Source organism: Lacerta agilis, chromosome 10 (genome assembly GCF_009819535.1).
Source record: "Lacerta agilis isolate rLacAgi1 chromosome 10, rLacAgi1.pri, whole genome shotgun sequence".
Lineage (NCBI taxonomy): Eukaryota > Metazoa > Chordata > Lepidosauria > Squamata > Lacertidae > Lacerta > Lacerta agilis.
Genome location: NC_046321.1, coordinates 39,328,991 through 39,354,533, shown reverse-complemented (window position 1 = coordinate 39,354,533; position 25,543 = coordinate 39,328,991). Strand labels below are relative to the sequence as shown.

At 41.2% G+C, this 25,543-nt stretch overlaps 1 protein-coding gene across 3 annotated transcripts in view; it reads left to right on the top strand.

The window, feature by feature from the left end:
- SYT1 (synaptotagmin 1) overlaps positions 1–23,147 on the top strand; it is a 338,924-nt gene extending 315,777 nt beyond the window's left edge. For all 3 annotated transcript variants that reach the window (XM_033161580.1, XM_033161578.1, XM_033161579.1), the window contains exons 9-10: positions 20,425–20,558; positions 21,382–23,147. In XM_033161580.1, the coding sequence (XP_033017471.1) occupies positions 20,425–20,558; positions 21,382–21,588 (341 nt within the window). In that variant the 3' untranslated portion in view covers positions 21,589–23,147. The remainder of the gene's footprint in view (positions 1–20,424; positions 20,559–21,381) is intronic.
- The last annotated feature ends 2,396 nt before the right edge of the window (positions 23,148–25,543 follow it).

Below are 25,543 nucleotides of genomic sequence, written 5' to 3'. Positions count from 1 at the left end.
GTTTTTACTACATCTTGGAGATCAATAGAAAGCAAAAACGAAATGAAATGAAATGAAAATCCTCCAGGGTTGTTGCAAGGCTGCCTTCAGCATAAATGTTCACCATAAATTTTGAAAAATAAATAAATCATATTTTGATAAAAATAAATCAATCATATTTTGATAACTTTACCATGCCAAAAATGAATGTAAGAATCAGGGCCATAACAAAAACTAAGCAACAATAATTAAAAATAAAGACAAAGCACAGAATTTTAATAAAAAGTAAACTGAACTCGGCAGTTAAATAGTAAAAATCCACCACATTGCTGGGGATGTTGATGGGACTGAAAATCTCATTTAAATGGGACTGAAAATCTCATTTAAATGACAATAAAGAAAGGGGGCCTTGGGAGAAAATTCCAGATGTGTAGAACCACCACTGAAAAGGCCATGTCTCTAGTGCTCATCATTTTTCCTAGGAAACACTAAATGCCACTGAGTTCTATAGTTGCATTAGCAAATGGCTGAAAATACAGAATTTTGGGCAGCAGGCCTTTCTTTTCTTGTATTATAACTACTTCCAATGTGAGCAGCAGAAATTCTCTTGGCATATTGTCATACTTCACTGTCTGGAACTGGATAAAAATGTCTGACTTCAAGCACCATTCTGTGGTGATGCAGTCAAAGCATTCTGAAGCGAAAGGAAATGTTTGCATTGTTTTTATATCAGTTCCAGGGTCAAGAATGCAAGTGCTAAAAAGGACAGAGAAGGATAATTAAGTTTTAGGGATTTACAAATATTTTATTTCTCCTAATCTCTCCTTTTTAAGTCTTTTTTTAAGTTCATTTCTCCCTATTTCCACATTTGTTCGGATTTTTTAATTTAAAAAGTCATAAAAAATGTTTATGCATTTTACCTAATATATGCCCTTTGTTCATAATTTTGCATATATACACTTTTGCATGCACTATTTTGTAATGTAATGCATTTTTAACACATTCTTCTCATCATTATAAGCCTTTGAGCATACTTTTCTCCAATATGTGCTTTTTGGTATGCAGTTTTTGTTGGGAAAAGCATTGCAGAACTTGGAGGAGTCTTTGTTCTGAAGGATAGCTGTGTTTTGAGAAGTGTGAATTATGTTGGTTTGCGTTCACGTGTGAACTAAATGAATTTCTCCCTATGTCTATACTGTTTGAAGGTTTCCCCATTGGACCCAACAGGTAAACGTTCAGCCTCCTTCAAAGGCTCCTCCAAAGGCTTCCAAGATGTCTTTCCACCCAATCACCCATTTGCTATTTATTTTTAGCTATGGTTAGATTAAGCAGGTCAGTTTCAAAACTCATGGTTAGAAACTCCTCATAGCTGATGACAATCCAATCCAATCCCCAGTTCAAGTTTGGCACCAAGCCAAGATTCAGAGACACTGAAAGCAAACCCAAAGAGGGGGTGGGCATGCAAACCTCACATTTGCTGCAGCTTGTTTAGCATTACAGTGGTACCTCGGGTTACAGATGCTTCAGGTTACAGATGCTTCAGGTTACAGATTCTGCTAAGCCAGAAATAGTACCTCGGGTTAAGAACTTTGCTTCAGGATGAGAACAGAAATTGCGGGAGGCCCTATTAGCTAAAACAGTACCTCGGGTTAAGAACAGTTTCAGGTTAAGAACGGACCTCCAGAATGAATAAGTTCTTAACCTGAGGTACCACTGACCAGGAGCAGGACAATACACTTTTTGGTCAGGTTTCTATGGGATGCTTTCATTGTCAGCAGTTGTCATGGACTGGTTGGATACAGAGGTGTGGGGGGCACCAGCTGGAGGGAAGAAGGCTCAGAGCCAGGGGACTGGTGATGGGATGGTGCAGGGGTCAGCAACCTTTTTCAGCCATGGGCCGGTCCACCGTCCCTCAGACCATGTGGTGGGCCGGACTATATTTTGGAGGGGAAAACTGAACGAATTCCTATGCCCCACAAATAGCCCAGAGATGCATTTTAAATAAAAGCACACATTCTACTCATGTAAAAACACTAGGCAGGCCGCACAAATAACCCAGAGATGCAATTTTAAATAAAAGGACACATTCTACTCATGTAAAAGCACGCTGATTCTTGGACCGTCCGTGGGCCGGATTGAGAAGGCCTATGGGCCGCATCCGGCCCACGGGCCTTAGGTTGCCTACCCCTGGGATAATGTGTGGTCAGAGGGGGAAGAGAGAGTGGCCTGGGAGGTAGAGTTGTTGGAATCTGAAGAGGTAATAGGGTTATTGAGCAGGAAGAGGTAATGGCAAAGAGCAGTCCAGAATCAGAAGCTGAAGTGGAGGCTGGAGAGGAGGGGAGCCAAGAAGCAGAGATGAGTTAGGCTGGTGGAGAAGCCAGGTGGTCTCCCCCTGCTGCTAAATCCAGCTCTCCTCTCCTTGGTCTCCCAGGACCAGAAGAGATATGAAGAGGGCAGAGCAGAGAAAGATGTGTCAAGTTTCAGGTGGCTTGAGAAGTATTGGGGGTGGGGAGGAGACTTAGGCAACTGTGGGAAGGAGGAGATCTTCAGTCCTCACAACTGCTTAATTGGGATAAGATCTACCATGAAGTGTTGCTGTGCTCACTAGGCCGGGTCTCCTGAGCTGTTTGCTTCTTTGAATAAAAAGTTAATTTCACAGACACCGTGTGAGTTATTACTGGCACCTGCCCCAGACAGCAGTCCTAGCTAGTGCAAATGGAAGGAAACTAGGGGGCTTTCCTGTCCCATGCTCCCATCCCCAGTTCCTCTTCCACCAAAAGAGTAACCCTCTACATGGAAGTGGATGTTGGAGGAAGGGAAATTAGTCCACCTAGCAGTTCGAAAGCACGTCAAAGTGCAAGTAGATAAATAGATACTGCTCCGGCGGGAAGGTAAACGGCGTTTCTGTGCACTGCTCTGGTCATGCTGGCCACATGACCCAGAAAAACTGTCTGTGGACAAACGTCGGCTCCCTTGGCCTATAGAATGAGATGAGCGCCGCAACCCCAGAGTCATTCGCGGCTGGACTTAACTGTCAGGGATCCTTTACCTTTAATGTTTTTAGGATGCTATTATAGGATGCAACCTCCCAGTCTTCCAGTGAAAGAAATAGAAAACCCAAACCCATTATGATATCTGTGTAGGGAAAAGATGCACAACATCATTGTCTGCCAAACCAGGAATCTGTTTCACCATACAAAGAACTGGCCAGGGAGTTCTATAGCAATATCATATATTTCTACCCCCAAACTCTCAGACAAAGCTGTTCATTGCAGACACCACTCCTCTTTAGAAGGCAGAGGTATTTCTGTTGCTTAGCAATATATCACTCCAGCTATTTTTCTTCTTCTGAATTATCCACCCTTATTATGGTTTCTTGACTGTGGAAAATTACAGCTGCCCAAACCTGTGTTCACGTAGATTTTGTAGTGCATGATACTAGGCTTATAACAGTTTTCCTGTTGCAAGAGATATGCTTGCAAGAGATAGAATACAGTCTGTATTCTATGTTTGAGGCCAGTAAGGTATGGCAGTCAGTTTTAACATTTATTAGAAACCATCCACCAACATTTTTGAAAGCAAAGAGCCACACTCACTCCAAATCCCTTAAGGTCGAATTGGTGATTTAGAAGCCACTGCAATGCAGCACCGCCCTGAGATGGCCTGAAGCACATGAAAAAAGCTTGCTTGGTCTCTCACAGCATTATTGCCCCTGCCCAGATTTGGTGATTTCTGCCATGGGAAGGAACCACAGTACCATCTCTTCCCATGTGACCACAGATCCCGGAGGCATGGGAAGGAGCTGTCCTGTAATTCCAGTGTAACAGAGTTGGGTAAATTGACCCAAATGCCTTTTATTTCCAGTTCTGGTACTTCACTTATGGCTATTAGCAACTAGAAGAGGTTTCTTCTCTCCTCCTTGTCTGCCAAGTCAAAAACTGGGGACAACTCTGGCAGCCTGTAAATAGACTGTGCAGTTGGTGGGAGTTGCACACACCCTGTTGAGCAAGACTTTTGCGATCTACAGAGCTGTTTGCTTTTGCACCTTCACATTGGATGTCATGTTTGCAGATAACCCTTTTTTGTGTAAAACCCAATACACGTAGGGTAGCCATGTGATTATTAACAATCCCCTCTCCCAACCCCTTCAAACAAAAAAAGCCCTAGGAAATAATCATGGATTTGGGGCATTTAGACATTAGATATTATGCTGGTGGTATATTCCATTTCTAAGGAAGTCCTGTAGACAGTGTTAATATAGGAAAGAAACCATTTTCTCCAGTAAAGAATTGAAGTAAAAGAATATTTAATTCCTTCTCCATTCTATGGCTCATAGCCTGCAATAATATGTCAGAGATCATAGATAGATGATAGATAGATAGATAGATAGATAGATAGATAGATAGATAGATAGATAGTCAGTCCTAGGGTTGCTTTATATTGTTACTTGCATAATTCACAATAGAGTCTAACAAAGAAAATACAAAATAATAATAATTCAATAACAGCAAAAATAATGCAGCTTCTAAATTAAGCATTGACCCGAACAAAAACTCCCCAACTCCCCACCTCAATTGTCTCTATACATCCTAAGCAGCAGGTGGACTGATCCCTTCCAACTATCTGATTTTATGAATTGAAGAATGTGCCCCTATGAACTAATGGCAACTGTGGTGTCTGGATCCTTCAGTAACAGCAGCAGCTTTTGTAGCCGGAGTCCATCTGCTCTCCCAGGCCACGTAGACATAAATCTGCAGAGCAGGACTTGCAGGAGTCACAGCTAAAATGGTCTCTGACTTCTACAGCAGTAGCAGCAGATGTAGTAGCTTGAGTCAATTGGTCAGAACATTGCCAGCTGGAAATAGGCCAGCAAAGCATTCAGAATCTATAAGTACATAGTTATAGTTCCTTTAAAAAGGCAACAGAACCACTGAACCTGTACTCGATTCCCAGTGAACTATGGTTTCAGCCAACTCCAAGGCTGCACCCTGTCTTGACTGACTCCAACTAAAACCCTCCGCCTCCTACTTTCTAAATTGAAAATTGCAAAACTGGATCCAACTGTATTTCTGCTGCAGTTGCCTTTCTAAGGTGTTGCCTTTCCAAGGGTTTGTCGGTATTTTATTTCAGTTGATGGAAAGAGATGCCCAGCTACCCAGGAACATTACAGTTAAAGTCCCAGGCCAGTCATCAGTTGCCCATTCCCAGTAATGAAGGCAGCCCAAACTCATAAGATGACATTGGAGTCTATCCCTCTTCTTCACCAGTTTGCTCTGCTAGCCCAGTTCCCCTCTGAGGACAACAGACCCGTGTCAGTGGAATGGAATGTTAATGTCTACAATTTGAGCAAAAGATCTATACATTTTAATCATCCTTCCCTTTTCCTTCCTTCCAGCAGTGACACAATAAGATAAATAGCTTGCAGCATCTCATTTATTGGAGATGCTGTGAAGTGCATCCACATTTATGTGCTGATGTTCAATATTATCTGGTACAGCTCATATCCAAGGGCAAGTATCATTTCAAAATATGTAGCTTAAATTATATTTTTATGAAGTATAAGGCTGCTTTCCTATGGAAAAAGTTACAGAGCTTAACAGTTCCCTCCCTAAAAAAATAAATAAAACAAAATCACTTTTTTATTTCAAAGGCAACATTTTTAAGTCTAGGAGCACTGCATATACCATCTTATGTGGAATAACAGGGCAATTCTTTGCATGCCTACTCAGGAGTAAAAGCGGAATCCTAACCATATATACTCAGAAATAATTCCTATTGAATTCAGTGGGACTGGGTGTGTACATGCCAGTGCTTTTATTCTAGAAAAAGAGGTGTCAGAACTCACCATGAGCACCTGTTCTCTTAGAATGGCAATGACGCCCACCTGAGAGGTGCTGGAACTGAGTTCCAGCAGGTTCTGGCTGGAAAAAAAGCCCTGGTACACACCATATATTTAAAGCACATTTCTCCCTCCCCAAAAGAATACTGGGAACTGTAGTTCACCCCTCAGAGAGTTACAATGCCCAGCACCCTTAACAATCCATGGTCCTCATGATTTTTTGAGGAGCGGTGCTTTAAATGGGCTTTAATGTGTTACTTAGGGTGAAGGTTGAAGCTTCAACCCCATTAAGGTCTATTGAATGTACTCCCATGTCTGCCGTCTTATGCACACTTACCTTGGAGTAAGTCCCATGGAACTCAGTGGAACTTATTTCTGCATAGGCTTGTAAGTGTTGAAACTGATAATTTACATTGGAAAAAGTACAAGATACAGGATTCATCTGAGTGACTGCAAAACCTGCAGATTTCTAACAGCACAAATCAGTTTCTTCAGTTACAAGATTAATTGTAGTTGTGGTTGTAATTTCATTGAAATGCTCGCTTCAAAAAAAAAAGATTATTCATTCACAAGGCATGCAACAACAACAACAAAAAGAGAGGTTCTTTGTATTTAACGAAAGTCCAAGCACAGCTAAATATCCAGGCCACAATCCATCACTGATCTAGGAATGATTAAGGTCATTGGTTCTTCTGTGGTAACTGTTTGCTGGATTGTGGCTCTAGTTTTAAGTGATTAAATTGAATTTGAAAATCTCGTGCTTCAAGATGGTTGTTGGACTTTTTTAAAACCACAGTTATTTGGTTCTCTCAGTAACTGTGTTATTTATTTGACTGGAAGGCGAGCACATTCCCACTTTATTATATCCACTCAGCTGTGGGCTTCTGGTGTACATTTTCATTCCTAATATGGTAGCAGGAGAGGGTTTTGTCTCAGTTCCAGAGCACTGTTTCCAACTTATGGAATGCCATGAAAAAAGAAAAGGAAACAGTTCAGCGGTGACAAAGATGTGTACTTTTGCACTAATAAAGAGCTGGAAAAGGATAACATGAACTTAGAAGCTTCACCTTTGTTATTTTTACATTCACCACTTCATCTTCAACTTTCCATCAAGGCATGAAATGTTTCCAGTTGTGTTAAACAGACATCCTGGAGCATTTCAAAATTAACTTGTCTAGAAATGTAAGGGTGTGTGTGTGTGTGTGTTTGCCATGGCACAAAGGGAGAAATGCAAAATTAGAAACTTCATCCCCTCCACCCCACATTTGTCCACAATCCACTTTCTGTGCATCAATTATATTGTTGTTGCATTGTCTTGGTGGAAATTCAAGGGTGGGTGGAAGAAAACTGAATTTTAAGAAAACTTCACCATTCTTCTTCGGGGTCACTTTAGAGTAGTGTCGATTGACTCAAAACAGAAACTCATTTGATGTAGCCAATCTAAGGAAGAGATTCCTGAGAAAGATGTAAAGATTCCCTGGCTTGTGATGACTTCACAACACCCCAGGCAGAGTACTTGTTATTTATTTTATTTATTTAATGATGGTAAGTCCATCATGACTCTAGGTCTTGTCTCTTAAATATTAGGCTGGGTCCTCCAACAATAGGCAGAGACTTGGGCCTGAATAAACATCAAGGAGACTTCATCCCTCTGCAAAATTTGATGAAAATGAAACCCTTCTCTCTGGGCTGAATGCTCTCCTTTCAACAATGTCAGTTCCTTCTAAGAATTGACTTGGTCCCCAGATGCTGTTGGACTATATCAAGGCAGACTATTGGTCCAGCTAGCTCAAAATCGTCAAAGTCTAGAATTTCTTTCAGACCTACCTGGAGAGACTGGGAAATGAAAGCCACTGCCCTCCTCTGCTTATAACCAGCCCCACTGAACCACCCAAGCTGCTATGTGTATGGTTACAGAGGCCACAACTTACGTAGCGTTCTGATTTCTAGTATGTATTATCAGAGTTACCAAACATTGTTTTCCTTTAACATAACACCCTAAATGTAGCAGTTGTCAAGCTATAAGAATGGGGGTCCAAAGCTCATTGTGTAATTAACAATTAGAGGAATGCACGTTGCTGCTTAAAGGGTGAACTCTTAAGGGGAAGCTCTTATGTCCAGGGTCTCAAATGACTCAGCTTCACCACCATTACATTAAATTAAATTGAGGATAATTTTAAACAAAACCAGAGGATGATATTTCACTGTTTTGACTTAAGGGCTCCAGGTACTTCTGAGCACCACAGTTAAATTCCTTCCTTCCTTCCTTCCTTCCTTCCTTTTTGGCTGTAGAGTGGTAGAAAGAAATTTACAGAGGACGTTTCTTAGTAGAGCAAATATTACTTTCACATATTAAAAGTATTTAACAAAACAACCTTTTGTCTTTGGTAAGCATGGGCTTTTTCTCTTTCATTGTGTGTAAGTGTGACATTTTGATTACCAGCAAAATGGACTGAAAATTTTCCTTCCATTTCCACCCCTGACACACACTATTACCAGTCAGAAAACAGGGGAAATTATTGCAGTCTATGGCTGCACAACCCTGCTACAAGACACTATACTTGTGCTCTGAAATGAAAAAATTGAGGCACATTTTGCAGCTTGCCCAATATCCTCTCTTGCTTGGGAGTGGGCACTAGGTGAAGATTTGGATGGGGGCATGAAATATTGTGAAGTATTGTGAAATCATTTGCAATATCCCACAAATACACCAAGTGACTTGGGTACAAATCCCTATGCAAATATTGGTGCATCTTACAGAATTAGGATTGCCTTAAATTTGCTGAGATTTCTCCAGTCCTCCCCGTGTTGAACCAATGGCATTTCAAAGGTGGTTGGGCTCCATGCATGCTTTATGAGCTGTTTGCTTTGTCGTATCAGATGGCTCCTAGATTAGACTATGTCAAGATCTTGTCTCAACTGAGCAGCAGACAGGAGTATGCTGAACTCTTCAAATTTAATCAAGGTAGTCAGTGAACCACGAGCTCTGCCTGCTCACCCACTTTTGCACTGAATTGGATATCTGCTGTTTAAATTGTAGCAGGTATCTGAGCTGAAAACTATCATGTACCTTCATGTTTCTGATGCCTTATGTCACGTTTCAACGCCTCCTCAGTGAAAGTGATGTACAGCAAGTAGCAAAACTGTTACATGCCAATCCGGGATGCATTTGTGTCACTGAATGCCTGGAAAAATTTGAGACATCCTAAGATTCATGAGGGACGTGGGTGGTGCTGTGGGTTAAACCACAGAATCTAGGGCTTGCCGATCAGAAGGTCGGCGGTTCGAATCCCCATGACGGGGTGAGCCCCCATTGCTCGGTCCCTGCTCCTGCCCACCTAGCAGTTCGAAAGCACATCAAAGTGCAAGTAGATAAAAAGGTACCGCTCCGGTGGGAAGGTAAATGGCATTTCTGTGTGCTGCTCTGGTTCGCCAGAAGCGGCTTAGCCATGCTGGCCACATGACCCGGAAGCTGTACGCCAGCCTCCTTGGCCAGTAAAGCGAGATGAGCACCGCAACCCCAGAGTCATCCGCTACTGGACCTAATGGTCAGGGTTCCCTTTACCTTTACCTTTAATATTCATGAAGGCATAATCTGCTGACCACATTATCACACACAATTTCTGCCTTCCCCCCCCCTTGCCACCCATATAAGACAATGTATGATTTGCAGTGCTATTCTGTATGTGTCTCCTCAAAAGGGAAATCTCATTGTGTTCAATGGAGTTTACTTCCAGGTACTGGAAATACAATTGTCAGTCTTTAAGGTGCCACGAAAGTATTTCTTTTATTTTTCTGCAATAGGCTACCACAGGTACCCCTCTGGAAATTGTTCCCAACAATAAGAGGTGATATTTTTACCCAATCGTCCTCTGCTGAGGCAGGAACTGGTGGGCTTTGAGAATTATATACAATATAAATATTGTATTAAACATTCCATGCATGTAATTTTGAAATGACACAGATTCCAACCACAAAGGACAAACCATCTGTAATATTGTTCAAATTTCCATAGCCATTCTTGTATTGACAAGGTTACTGTTTTATTGACAAGGTTTTTAAGCTTCGGTAAACATGCAGCTCTTTGATGTCTGACAATGTGGTCAAAAGTATCAAATCAAAGACACTTCTCTGTAGAAAGAATATAAAATACAGGCATAGCATTTCTTCCTGAAGCATCTGTGACTGAAGAAATTCAGAGTTTCATCCAGCTCAGTTATGAATTTCTCAGCAAGCAATGCCACATTTTAGGTTAAGAGCAGTATAACAGATTATTCAGAAAGATGTGCATCTCCTTTTCGATCTCAGACATATACACAACATTTGCGTGAAGTGATGTCAGGGCTATTGTTTTCCTTAAACTTGTGCTTCTCTCTCCCCCCTCCCCTGCCAAAGCCAATTAAATGAGTTTCTAACCCAGAGCTTTCCAAGCTGTGTGTCCTGACATGCTAGTGTGTGGGCTGCAGGAAGTGTAGGTGTGTTGCAGGAATGCTCCCAGCACCCTTTCCAGGGCTGGAAGGGGGTTAGTTTAACCTCCGGTTTGCTAGTAAAACTGAATTACTGTTTCGTGAAGTGATGCATGTCGAAAAAGTGTTTCACCAACATGAAAAGTTTGGAAAGCTCTGTTCCAACCAGTAAGCCAAGAGACATCATAATGAGAAAGGCAATGCAGTTGTGCAAAACAGCTAACTTCAATTACTCAGGCATACTGCTAATGCCCTTACAGCTTCCTAACTCAGCATCTATATATGAAGCAACTCATTGTTCTGTTTGGAAAGCAGGAGGCTGTGAAAAGCTATGCAATTCTGTGAACAGGACAGGCTTATTGATGACCTCAAAAAGATACACACAGCTCTTGACATTTGCTAGGAAGATGGAAAATCCATTATGCCTCAACACTCGGGTCCGCTTAGTAATTCACAGGCAAGTGCAAGACAGGTTTCCTGCCTCCTACACAGAATGGATGCAGAGTGATTTTCTATAGGTGAGTATTCTAGGCAAGATCAAAAGAAAGCACACCAAGTGCTGCCCGGGCATAAGCCCCATTGAACTCCACTGGACAGGTGAACATGCATGGGATTGCATTGTCAGTGGCTTAGGCTGCAATCCTATGCCACAGGGTGGAGAGCCTGTAGCCCTCCAGGTGTTTGGGGCAGAGCTGATTAGCCATTAAGCAAAGTAAGAACATGCTTAGGGCATCAAGGGAAGAAGGGCACCACAGAAAACTTCCACTGCCAGGTTTACCATGGACCATATGGTGCGGCTGATGAAAAAGGCTCCCACAACAAATGGAAAAAAATGCATATTATATACTGGTATACACAATAATAACAAAACAACAACAACAACAACAACAATGTAGTAGTAATAATAATAATCAAGATTAATTATATACATTAATCTTGGGAATACAACAAAATTAGAATATTTTAACTGGTAAACTGCCACTCGGTCCACCAAGGCTCACGTGTTTATATTTTGAATTAAGATATATATTGGGGACACCAAGATCTTTTAAGTGCTTAGGGCCTCTAAAGGTCTTAATCTGGTTCTGGTTTTGGGGCACCAATTTCCACCAGTCCCAGAAAGTATGGGCAATGGTCAGGAATAATGGGAGATGTGAGGCCACAGTTTTCCCACGCTTGCTATACCAACATAACTGCATGTCTGAAGCTTTTGTGGGTGACATTTAAGCTTTTACATAATGGTCACTGACAGTGTTATTATTTTTATTTACACTTCATTTCCTTCTGACTTCACTGTTTATAGTTTGTTTCTCAGTGCCAGTATCTTTATGTGCGGGATCCACCAACTGAGGATCGCATGTAATACACATTTGTTAGTCTTTAAGGTGCCACAAGACGCTTTCTTGTTTTTGTCTGGAGCAAGTCATAGGAATGCTTGTTTGTACTAAATGAATCATGTCCTTTACTCTTTAAGGATGACCTTTCCCCAGTCAGCCAGATATTCCACTGTGGGTGGCCAGAGCGCCGACATGTTCACAGGACCGTTTTCTCACCAGAGATTCTGTGCTAGCAACCAAAACTAGGTTGCAGCTCTGAATTGTAAGCAATGTATGAGCCTTGTTCATGTGTTAGCACAGATCCCTGGGTGGGTACTAAGGCTATGTATCCATTGCATTCAAATCCCACTCATTCTCTTCTCCCATCCATCACTGGACTCATTGCTAGCCTTGCACAGATTCAGCATACTACCACCAATGCAAGCGAGTGGGTGCATGGATGAGAGAGAGAAGAGCAAGTGCCCCTATGGGAGTGCTTTCTTTATGCTCAAACAACATCTGAGTGCAGAGTCAGTGCGCTAAAAGATTGTGTCCTCACCATTTGGGTGTTATTCAGCTGCTGGTGAAATGAGTGGTAAGTTGAAGATAGGGCCACTGGATAAACCTCCAGTCTTGTACTGACACTAATATTTATGTGGTGATTTCAATTACGTATTTTCAAATTCGGTTCAAATTAAAATTAAGGCAGTGTTGAAACTTCAAGACACATGTGAACACCAGTATTAATATATTGGTGTCTATATCATATATTAACATATTTGTGTTCACTTTTGCGTTCCACTTCAACACTGCCTGAATTCTCATTTGAACTGAATTGGAAAATGCCAATATTCCTTTAGCTTAAAATCTATCTATCTATACAGTGTTACCTTGGTTCTCAAACGTAATCCATTCTGGAAGTCCGTTCGACTTCCAAAACATTCGAAAACCAAGGTGCAGCTTCCAATTGACACAGGTACCCCTGAAACAATAGCCGACAGCCTCATCGGACGTTCGGTTTCCAAAAATGTTCGAAAACCAGAACACTTCCGGGTTTTTGGCTTTCAGGAACCAAAATGTTTGAGCACCAAGGTGTTCAAGAACCAAGGTTCCACTGTATATGTTTTTGTCACTAGGCCCTAGGAGAATATTTTGGGGTGGGAGAACTGCAGAGGAATTGGCAAGTCATGAAAGCTCTGTTCAGTGAACATGATCTCTGTTCCATCCACAGAAGCAAAGTTAGGATCCAAGTCATTTATTTAGGACATATATTATTTTGTATGGCTGTTTGAAACATTATTAATCCACTATACCTTTATTAGTATCCTGCAATAAAAGTCCTTTTAAAAATCCTCATTTAGTTTAATCTACACACCGGAGTTTGGAAAGTGAAATGTTTCTTGCCCACTCCTGCCTTTTCTCCCTTTCTGTCTACTTTCGAGGCATGACTGACAAGCAGCCATGCCAATTTTGAACACGGGGGCCTGTTTCCTGGTTGATGAGTGGAGACAGGTTTATTGCTTTACACTGCAGAATTTTATTATAACCACATTTTCATAGCAATTGGGCTGCTTTCCTTTTGTACTTGAGGTGTTGTCTCTGGATTAAAGCATGAAGGTTTCTCAATTGCTTATGGCTTTATTCCAATCTGTTTCACTTAAAATATATTTTGCTAAGTGTGGGTAGTTTATGGTGGGCTGGCAAGATTCTCAGGAGACCAATCTTTTATTTTTGTGATGCATTTGATGGAAAGGGGAGAAATAAGAGGAGATTGCCTGCTGCTTTCCTTTTAAACAACTTCACCCATTTGAACTCCCATACTTGCATTGTTCTGCTTTTGTAATGAAATATTATAAGTGGTGAAATCCTGTGGATAGAACTATTAGAATAAGCCTTAGGCCATTATGAACCATTCTGTTTTGACAGTCTGCGGTTAACAATCCCTGACTGAAATTCTCCAAAGGGAAGATCATTGACTCTTTGTCAATTTTATAACACTGTTTTTCCTGACGCTGTTCCAGTTTCACAATCCAGGTGTGTTACCTCTTCCAGATGGAATGTTGTGTGTGCAAAAGGATGCTGAGTGGGAGGCAGGGAAAGCACATCTATCTTCCAGAGGTGTGCCATTGTTAGTCAGGCAGACAAATTCTCCTCAGGTACAGAGTATATGGAGTTTTAAACAAATGCAGGGGCAGACCTTGGATGGTTTGCAATGCATTACAAGCCTTGGTGGACAGAAAGCATAAAAACTTGTACTTGTGCTTCCAGTGTAACATCTGAAATGGTGCTGCTCTTTCACAGAGTTAGTGTAAATGTCTTATATTTGTGTGTGGTAAGTTTATGGATCTCACCACAGAAGAAATGTGCTTGGTGTCTGCATCAGACATTATGCAGGAAGCACAAAGAAATATGTTTGGCCTTCTACTCCCCCAACTTTCCCAGTGAATGACCTAATGTCATGCTTTCCCCTCACCGTCTTAATACATCCCATAATGTCTGAAGCGGCACTCCAAATAGGAACTGAATCCGGGATCAGAGCTTTGCAGGAAACATCCAGTTTAGCAGCCAGCCCACCCTGCTTATGGAAGGGAGAATATACCCCATTCCATAGTTTTGCTCCTTTTTGTCATAGTTTTAGTCACCAAAAGGGTGTGTGTGTGTGTGTGTGTGTGTGTGTGTGTGTGTGTGTTTAGGGCCAATAAATATATTTCTAGATAGAATGCTAGTAAGTATTTACAGACCCTCCATGTGTCCCTATTTTTAAGGAAAGTCCCTGATTTAGAGAAGCTGTCCCAGGTTATGATGTGATCCTGGAATGTCCTTATTTTCATTGGAGAAATGTTGGAGGGTATGGAGTTATCCGACCCCTGAGCCGTCTGAAGGCAATTGTGTATAAGGAAGGGTTGTTTTTTTTAATTGTTTATTGTTTTATTATATTTTTATATGCATTGGAAGCTGCCCAGAGTGGTTGGGGCAACCCAGTAAGATGTGTGGAGTATAAATAGTAAAATATTATGGAATGGGACGTCCCTATTTTCACTGGAAAAATGTTGGAGGGTATGTATTTATCCCTAAGACACCATCAGCCATTACAGGTGCAACACTTTGCCGTCTGCATGTTCATTTTGTCACAGAAAGCAAAGCATACAATGCTGTGATTTAGTACAAGCAGACAATAACATGCAATCTAGAAGCACTCTGGCTCCTGCACAGTTTCTCTGAAAAGTTGCCTTCCATTGCTGCTGTGCTTCCCCAGAGAGTTCAGTTCCCCTCTGCCCCCAGTTTTCCCTCCCCATTCTGAGGGTTTCCTTGTGCAAACGAATATTGATTCAGACAACCCACGCATGTGATCGCTATAAACTCATTAGAGGTTATTTCCGAGGCCTTAATTATCCCCTCCCACACATGAAAACACACAGGAGGGAAAATGTTAAAGGCAAATTATCCATGGTTTGAAAGCCATGAACAGCACGCTGAGTCATCCTCTCACAGGAGAGAGGTTTGCTAGCCCTGAAGTAAGTCTGTTTTGAAATCCATGGGAGAAAGAAATGAAGAAGGAAAACACACTCTCAGACAGATCTGAAAGCAAGTAAATATGAAAGGGCTTCCTACAACATTTCGCCCTGTGGGGAGCCATGATACTAGCAATTCCACAACCACATCTCTGTCCAATGTCTGGCTTCCTGCAGAAAAGGAAAAGCATGACAGATGCTGTTGGTATCAAACAGTTAGTGGATATGTCCTAACACAACACATAATGGCTTTGCTGTACAGTGGATACAATCATTTGCCAACTGTCTGTTACCCAGAAAGCCCTGGCTGGCTGTATAGTCCTTTGAGGAGCAATGGTAGACAACTCTGTGCCATTTTCCTCTACTGGCATGATTGAGGGGAAAGTCTGTTCACCTTTTATCTGGTGTACGGCATTGCAGCCAGTCAGCTGAGCTTTCTGGCATAGGGGGAGGTACTCTGCTCCCCCCCCCCACATCACAGCTGGCCGCATCATCTGTGCTGTGGACAGCCCCAGCCAATCTGTGGCTAGAGTGGGTATGGCTGTGGGCCATTTAATTTTGGCACTGCTGACTGGCTCACTCTTCCTTGCCTCTTGCTTTTCTCAAAATATATGCCCTGATTCAGTGACCCCTTTGTTGTCTCACTATTGAAATTTGAGGCCCTCAGAATGGGAACCTGATTCCTGCCCCCATTATGTTTATCTATGAACTTAATGAACTTATCTATGTTTACCTGGCCCAGGGAAGATTCCGGAAAGGAAGGGTTGTGTTTTCAGAATATAACTTTATGACTAGTTCAGATTTGTACAGTATTATGAAACGGGATGCTTAAGAACTTTTGTGTCATCACTAATAAGTATGCCTAGGATTGTGCTGCAATTACTAATCAGGCATTAGAACAAGGCAATGCTAAGAGGCAGTCCTGAGCTGCATTGCCCAAAGCAAACAAGTTAACATTGATGTGGAAGGTTCATTAATAGGTGAACTTCCAATTCACTTCCAACTCACAAAATAATGATCTAGAGCTGACTGTGGCCATGCCTAGGCAACCTCTTTAATGAGCATTTCTCCTGTTTTGTTGGTGTGGAGATTAGACAATGCTACATCAAGTGTTCAAAAGCACGTCAAAGTGCAAGTAGATAAATAGGTACCACTCCGGATGGAAGGTGAACGGTGTTTCTGTGTGCTGCTCTGGTTCGCAAGAAGCGGCTTAGTCATGCTGGCCACAGGACCCGGAAGCTGTCTGCGGACAAACGCCGGCTCCCTCGGCCTATAGAGCGAGATGAGCGTTGCAACCCCAGAGTCGTCCGCGACTGGACCTAACGGTCAGCGGTACCTTTACCTTTACATCAAGCGTTATCCCACACTTACCAATGCATTTCCCTATTGCTTTGCTTAGGGCAAAACAAACAAACAAACAAACACCAGACACCAATCTTTTGTGGAACTGCTGGACTAAGACTTCTCATTCAGCCATCAAGGGTGACCTTGGGCCAGTCACTGTCTCTCAGCCTAACCTACCTCACAGGGTTGTTGTGAGGATAAAGGAGAACTATGTCTGCCACCTTGAGTTCATTGGAAGAAAGGCAGGGTATAAATGTAATAAATAAGAAATAAAATAATGATAATATAATTCCAAATCAGCTTTAATTCGGGCAGACTAAGTTTGCCAGGATGTAATTGAATTTCACCCCTAAATGTGACAGCCTGGAAGCACTATATACCTTAACTACAGATACCTCAGTTCATGGGACTTGCAGGCATTTATTAAAGGCTGTTATCTTTATATTTGTGTTCAGGAAATATTCAGATGTAGTAATCTTGTCACACCCTAGCCAACTTTTTCCATTCCAGGCATTCAATCCAAGTGAAAATTCATGAATTCTAAATTTTGCTATTTCTGGAAAGGCTTCATTCAGTACTGGTCACCTACAACTTAGTTTTCACCTTAAAAACCACTGTCAGTCAGGGGCTCCATAGTTCCAGCTTTCGTTAAAGGAATATTTCATTTTCATTGTGCTGCACTTCACAGATTCTATCTTGTCCCTGTATATTTGATGCTGCTGATACAGGTGACTCATTTAACCATGGCGTATTGTCTAGGATAAACCTGGTTTGTCTCTTGAATGTCATATGTACAATTTTTTCTTTATTATCTGTGAGATTAAATATTCCTTCTCAAGACTCTTGCTGTGGGTATTGGAGCTGTCTTTAGAAGACATGCAACAGTGTTTCTAAGATCAAAATCACTGTATTTACTGGCAATTTGACATTACCTCAACTTTCATTTCATATGAGACACGAATCTTTTGTTTGCCTCTAAATAATGGCTGATATCTTTGCCTCTAAACTTTGACAAAACAAAGCATGTCATCTCGAGTACCCTGCTGCTTTTAAAAGCTTCTTTATTAGCCTCCCTTGAGATGTTCTTGTAAAATCAGTAATGCACAATATAAATTGTACATTTTTCAGCTTTTGAATTTCCATGCACTGAATATTAATCAGGGTAACTGAAAAATCAACTTAGCCCTTTCCATAGAAGCACAGTGCCAATCCCCACCTCCACCCCACCCATCTGACTACACACTGTCCTCTCAGCAGGGCTTTATTGCAGTTGCAGTCTTGCATCATCATAAAGCAGTCTTCTTACATCCAAGAATCAGCATACAGAGGTAGGATTACATACAGGGGAGAAGCCAGTGTGGGGAAGTCAACCATACCTCTTTATACTAGCTGGCTATAGACCAATTCGCCAACGCTCCATGATTCGTGATGCTGACTCATCACATGATCCTGAGTCAGCATTTCCACTTAACATGGAGTGTTAACTGCTTGATACCCACAACACTCCAACAGTTGTTTCCTCCTCCTCCTCCGACTCTTCTCCGCCTCCACCTCTTGAATGTCACGAGCTTTAATAAATGAAAACTAAAACTACTCGTGATATACTGACAGTGGAGCTTTAGAGAAATGGAACAGTATAGTTGTTTTTTTCCTTCACAGGTTTAAGCTGAACACACTTAAATGTGCCGTACATTTTTAAACCAGTCATTCAAAGCTGTGGTGCTCAGGTCATAGTGTGGGGGGGGGATCTATTTTGAGAAAAGACCAAGCAACGTTTTACATCTTCACAGTTTACCTTCTAATACTAGCCTGATTCATTTATTCTCAGGTATATAAGCAGCTGAGACTAGAAAGCATTTAGCTGACTTCTCTTACCCTGTTTCCTTTCCCTTATAAAATTGTTCTGCTATGTAGTTGTAGTTAGCATCCGTCTGTCTCAGGAGACCAATGGAGGAGTGTGCCTTTGGGGCTTGAGTCAAACTGTTGGAAGGTTCCAACGCCTGCCATGGCTGTAGAGACCAATATGGGAGGGATGTCTTTTGTTGCGGCTGGGGCAGATCTGGTTGTATGTCATTTCTTTTAAGGAAATGTAACACAAACCAAGAGTGCTGGGCAGCCATCAGGTCTATAGAACAAAGCCCTGTGGATTGTGGCTTAATGCTCACCCTGTGGCTTAATATGTCAGGGTACATCTACACAATAACACAAACACTCTTCCAGTTCAGAGCAAAACTGGATGTTCAGGAAGAAGCCACTGAAAATGATTGTATGATGGGGTAGGTGTCAACTGCACACTGACAGTGAACTGGTAGTGCCAGCCCACATTTGTTGGAGGAACAGTACACTGCAGACCCAGAGCCCTCTAAAGGGCATGAACCAGAGAAGGCCATGCACAGCTACATCGTTGCCTAGCTGCCTAGAGCCATAGAAGACTCTTGGCTGCAATAAGGCATAAAGGAGTGTTCAGAGGAATCCAGGGTCCATTTTAGAAGCTGAGGGGGCCAGGGGCATTGGAGAATCTGAGATGCCTCCTCTCTTCTTGTGTCAATTTTATTCTCTGTACCTTGTGTCAATTTTATTTCCTCCCCACACCAGTATTCAACTATTTCTTACTCAGAGTTGACCTATTAAGTTTTGTATTCAGTTATATACCAAAAAGTACAGAATTAGCAGGGCTAGGCACAAACAGAAATCCCTCCAGGAAATGTAGCCAGATCTATTAATTTCAATAGGCCTAATGTACACTCATAGATCTCTACCATGCGAGGGGAGACCAAGGTCCAATCAGGGTGTAGAGTCATTTTCACATGCTGATTGGCTGTGGAAGCAGGGTTAGCCCATTTAGTGGTGCACTCCCTACAAACATTATTTTAATGCATGAAAGGAGAGGCATCCAAACCCCTCTATAATCAGAATGTAGTAAAAGTGGAATTGACTTGCTGAATCAGCTGGAGGTGCCTTTAGTCCAACACTTTGTCTGTCCAACCACAGCTCAACATACGTAATTGTAAATGGTGGGAGTCTGTCAGCCCCTTGCAGCTTGCCTTGGGTAATGAGACTACCACCACCCAAGAGCATGGAAGTGCCATTTGTAGCCATTATAAGTATCATGGTTAATATCTGTCCATGTAAATCTCTCTTTTGCTTTTGGAAAGCCATTTAAACCAGAAACCATCACCACCTCTTGCAGTGAATGATGCAATTCTATTTAACTACTTTGTTTTCCTGTGGTACAAGTGAATAAAGATGGGGGGGGCAATGTGTTCATCTGACTGTGTTGTCTGGCTTTTGCAATGGACTTCTTTGAGTCCATCTCAAAGGAAGATGTTTAGGGAAGTTTTTAATCTGTGATATTCTAATGTATTTTAATATTTGTTGAAAGCCGCCCAGAGTGGCCAGGAAGACCCAGCCAGATGGGCGGGGTACAAATAAATTATTATTATTATTATTATTATTATTATTATTATTATTATTATTATCTGTAATATGAACAGGTGAGAGAAGAGTAACCCTCACTGCTTCTGAACTTACTCTTTTCTGGAGCCTTGCAAGTTTATAGGGCAGCAGTCACTAATAGGGGAAAGTCAGTTATCCACATATCTAGGAAAGAAATTTTGCCCTTGTAGTGTTCCTGTCAAGCAGTGACACCTCAGCAGCCTACCTACAGGCAACTATTTCCATGCAGAGGCAGATTAACACAAGGAGCTTCTCTGGCTGTTTGCACAATCCTGACTTTGCAGGATGCTCATCTTTTGGCAAAGTTGCATTATTGGAACATTTACTTGACAATTTTGCCTGATTTTTTATCTTCTATAAATATGGATTTGCTTGAGAAACATTCTGTGAGTCTTCTGCCTCTTTTTCCCCCTCCTTCCTCTTTTGACTCAAGGATTATCCTCATTAGAGGACACACTATATTAACCAGGGCACCATTTCCTAACCGCCTTGTTTTTCTTGTCATTGCTCAGATCCCTATGTGAAAATTCATCTGATGCAGAATGGAAAGCGGCTGAAGAAGAAGAAGACAACAATTAAAAAGAACACTCTGAATCCCTATTACAATGAGTCTTTCAGCTTTGAAGTACCATTTGAGCAAATCCAGGTAATGTCAGACATCAGTTTCTTCCTCGCCTTGAAACTGCATCCCTCAGCCCTCATACATATTTAACAGGAACCTTGCTAATTATAAAGTGTGCATGCCTTCATTAGCACCTACGTATGAATCCTGCACGGCATGAAATGAGTGTGACTGCTTCAAGAGGGGAATGATAAAATATACAGTACTTAGGAAGTGTCAATTCTTCAGCAAAAAAAATAGGTAGCGGGCATTTTATAATATTCAGCAGCAGTGAATTCAGAACAGAATAAATAGGGATGGGGAAACAGATTTGTTGATGCTTAGGAGTCTCTTGGAAGAGATGGATTCTGCACAGGGAACCAAACACACTCATTTGTAGCACAGTTAGGGCCATGGGAAGTGCTGTCATTGGTAGACTTCATGAAAGTAAATTTGGCATAATGATTAAATTTGAAATATGAGGGCATAGAGCCCTCATTGAGTTTACCCTTACCAAGCGACCAAAGCAACCAAACACTTGCAATCAAATCAGGATCTAGAGGGCAGGAAGTTCACCACAGCATTTTAAAACCTTAATGTGGTATGTGGTATTTAACAATAACAGTAGCAATAGCAATAATTAATTGAAGCGCGCCTTATGAATAAAAGAGCAGTCACATCATTTGGCCCTAGGCGTTTAAAAAGCTTGGTTGTTAATGTAAATAAGGCACGTAACTCTCCATCTTCTGCCACCCACCTTTTCCATCGATCTTTCTTGTGACAAGGTCTACCCATTTATTTATTTTATTTTATTGCAGTCCAGTTTGCTTTCCTCATTCCTGACTTTCTCTTTCTCATCCTGTTTTAGAAAGTGCAAGTTGTTGTGACTGTTTTGGACTATGACAAGATTGGCAAGAACGATGCCATTGGCAAAGTCTTTGTGGGCTACAATAGCACCGGGGCTGAGCTGCGACATTGGTCAGACATGTTGGCCAACCCAAGGCGACCCATTGCACAGTGGCACACCTTACAGCCAGAGGAGGAGGTAGACGCCATGCTTGCAGTCAAGAAATAAGAAGACAAAAAGGAAACGAGAAAAGAAGCCTTTCTGCATTTGCCCATATAGTGCTCTTTAGCCAGTATCTGTAAATACCTCAGTAATATGGGTCCTTTTATTTCCAGCCATGCATCCCTAACACAGATCAGTGGTACTTCAAATCTTGTTTTTAATTTGCACAACTTTAAATGTAGAAAGCCCTATACAGCCCTCCCATCTCACCACTGCCCTCAGATCGACTCTTCTTTTAAGCAATATGTGTAGATAGAGCATGATGGAAATTATTTATTGTATCACAGTTGTACATACCAGTATGCTAAAAAATAATAATAATAATTTATTTCTAGTCCGTTTATTTGTATGTTGTAAGCGTTTCCTAATCTGTGTATATCTAGATGTTTTTAATAAGATGTTCTATTTTAAATTATGTAAATTGACTGAGAAATAGGAGAGCTGATAATATATTATAGGGTAACTAACTATCGTATCGTCTGCATTCCAGCAAAAATTCCAACTTGTTAAGGCACTAGTAGTGTTACACTGACATCTTAAAGGACAACTTAAATCTGAGCTTTCAACCGAATCATTCAAATATCTACGTACGCTCACATGACACTCCTTGGAGGGGTTAATTCCCATTGGTGGTCTTTTCTCGTGGGCAACTTAGCATGATCTGAGCAGCTCCAAAGCTGACCTCAAGGAAGCGTAGCCAGAAGCTGATATATCATTTTTTCCTGTGTGTATATATATATAAAAACAAACTGAAATCATGGCTTTACACTTAGAAATTGAAGGTACAATTCCTTTGAGGGTGGGAGCATTAATTATAACATATAGGAACATATAAATTGGGGGGGGGAGGATAAATCACGGGGGGGGAGGGTGCAATAGTAACAAACCCCTACAACTGACCATGGCAAAACACATACCTAAAACCCAATCGCTCTCCGTTTATCACCTTTATACAAAATTTGCATACTGTGAATCCCATTTGTGATCTCACATTCTCTAATCCTAATGAGTTTGCACATTAGACTTTGTAACAAAATATTTTATTATACTAAGCCAGATGAGAAGGAATGCAGAATATTTTTTAAAACAAAACAAAAAAAAAATCACCGCCGTGTGTGTTTATTATACAAAAGTAGTTTCATGGTGACGAGACAGTATTGTAAAATCCCATCAAAAGAGGACAAAAAAAAACAATTAGCCATATTTCTGAATGCACTTCAAAGCAAGCCAAAAGATTAACAGCTAGTGACCTTTTATATACTATTTATACTTAATAAGTTTTAATTTGTCCTTTAAAAAAAAGTGAAACAAAACAAAGAACAAGTTCTAGCAAACTGAAGCAACCTCTTATGTACACTAGTTGCTCGTTTCAGGAGGAGTTTTTAAATGTTTTCAATGTTACTATGTAGTAAATGGCACTATTATGAAGCTATTAGTCATTCCATTTAAGCGTCTTAAAAGACAGCTCTGTGTATCACTGTGACTGCCGTGTGTGCTTAGAAACTGTAGTTTTTCTCAGTGGATAGCAATCAATTTATTCCGTAGTGATATTGTAAAAATACTGCCATTCCCTTCTACTGCACTGCCGAAGGAGTGTATAGCACAAGCAGTTCTCCTACCTATGGACCAATCCAGAACTGAAGAGCTATGCATAGGACAAGGGCATCAAAATAGAGCAGATGGACCACACAGCATTTTGTCGACACTGTGCAATATTCCGCATCTCCCTCCCTCAGTTTGATGGTAAGACAGTTGTCCTACAGATAGAGACAGTTGTCATCTCAGATAAACCCATCTCATCATGTTGTGGGCATTTCTATTTTTTTAGCTCAGGTCTCTTCAATGGAGACGCCTTCCATTTAGTTACTTTCTTAACTTGCATACTTATTTAAGAGACTGTGAATATAACCTGTTGAAGTACTTGTTCTATTTTTAGTTATCACCCGGCACCAAAAAAAAAAAACACACACACACAAGGAGGTAGCAAAAAGGGGGGGAGGGGAAAAACAGCACCCTTTTGTGGAATAAGGATTTCCCTACAAATAAGTGGATAATCCAGTTAAATAATTTTTTTAAAAAAAACAGCAACAGATTTTTGAATGATGACAACCCATTTCTCAGAACTATGGGTCTGCACCTTACCCAATAAGAAGTGGAGAGGTGTTGTTGTTTTTTAACTCCCAAGCCACAAATTGAATTCGTGGCAATGTGATCTGCTTTCTGCATAACTTCCCAACAGATGAGAGTGGCAACATCTGTCACTCTGGAGGTCTTTCTATTTTCTATAAGAAACGGAAAAAAGACATAGTTGAGTCAGATAAGCTAAGATGTATATATAGGGGAAAAATCTTACAGGAATACTTTTATAACCTTACATTTTTAAAAGGACCAAATCCCACCAAAGAGAAGAGCTCAACAGGCTTTGCAGCCTATGAGGAAAGAGTTTCAGCTCCACTGTAACTTCCTTTAGTTGTTCATTGTAGCAGGGACAACAACAACAATAAAAAAAGCATCTTGAAATTTACAGGCTCAAGCTGCCAGAACTGATTCATTGTGTTAAGGTATTCTTAATGCATTTTCTTCCAGCACTGCCAGACTGAATGTCACCACAGAATTGGTTGCTAATGTACTATAGTTCTCAGCGGAGAGCAGACCTGCTATTTGACCAAGATGACATTTTCATCCTCAAAAGAAGCCACATGTACCTTTCTGACAAAGCTGTGTAAAAGTATTAGAATCTGATGCTGTAGAAAGATCCTAGTTGCCTTTGTGTATATTTACTGCCTGCTTGAGTGTTTCTATGTGTGGATTTTTCTCTGTATCTTGTAGAAACGTTTGGGGTGTTCTATCCTGCCATATGGCTCGTAGCCTGCGAGCTGACAAGTTTAGCTGTATTTTACATTCAGTTTTGATGAGGTGGTTTATATTTTGTTTCACTTTTGTGTAGTGAATCCCACAGTAGAGTTTTTCCAGGTGTTGTTAAAATAATACATACATACTACACAGATATTCAATAAAAATGTTTTATTTCCTGTTGATGCCTTGAGTATCTTTGGTTTTCTTCCTCGGCTTAGTAACTAATCAGACTGGAATCTGTCAACTCGGATTCACCCATTTCAGATGTCATCACCTCAGGCCAGCAGCTCCACTGCATCCTTGAGGCCTGAGGTGTGCATACACACAGTTGCAATGCAGCTGCAAGTGAGTGTCTAAATTTTGGAGAATATCCCATGTGTGCAATTGGAATACACATTTGCACCATGATCAAAACAGGTGCATACTAAGTGCATGGAAGCAGATTTATGTACATGTATTCCAAGCTGGAGGAAAAACTGCATGTGCAAACTCAGGCAGGTCCAGTCTGGTCTATCACCTTGCATGCATTCACAAGTCCAGCTAGAAGATACTTGGTGATAGTGTTGATCTTTCTGTTTTGAGGAGAATAAAGGTTATACTTCATCCCTATCCCCACTTTATTGCCCAGCAAGCAGCTGGCATATTGCCAATTATCTTACTGGGACTAAACGCTTGAGCTGTTGATGCACATGCAGGAGGACTTTGACCAGAGTATATTCTCCTGACATTCCACACACCATCTGTTTTCCTAATGGCTTTATATTATCATCCCTCCTAGCTCACAGAACCACAATTCCACTCTTTCTTTCAGGGACATTCTTCTTATTCTGCCCCACAGAGTGTATACACAGTGATGTGTACCTTCATTATCAGTGTAGTGTGTTGGATGACAAAAGCAGGGCAAGTCCTGGTAAATTGTGTGCAAGCATGACTCCCTTCCAAGCTGCTATCCCAACCGCATGCCCGCATCGCCTAGATGGCTCCACATTTTCCAGGATGTGTTTAAAATAGTTGACCCTGCTATGAATGACATCAGCAATAAGTGATGCAGTACAATCATCTTACATATCTCTTTATTGATTTGGGGGCTCAAGTTATCAAAGTG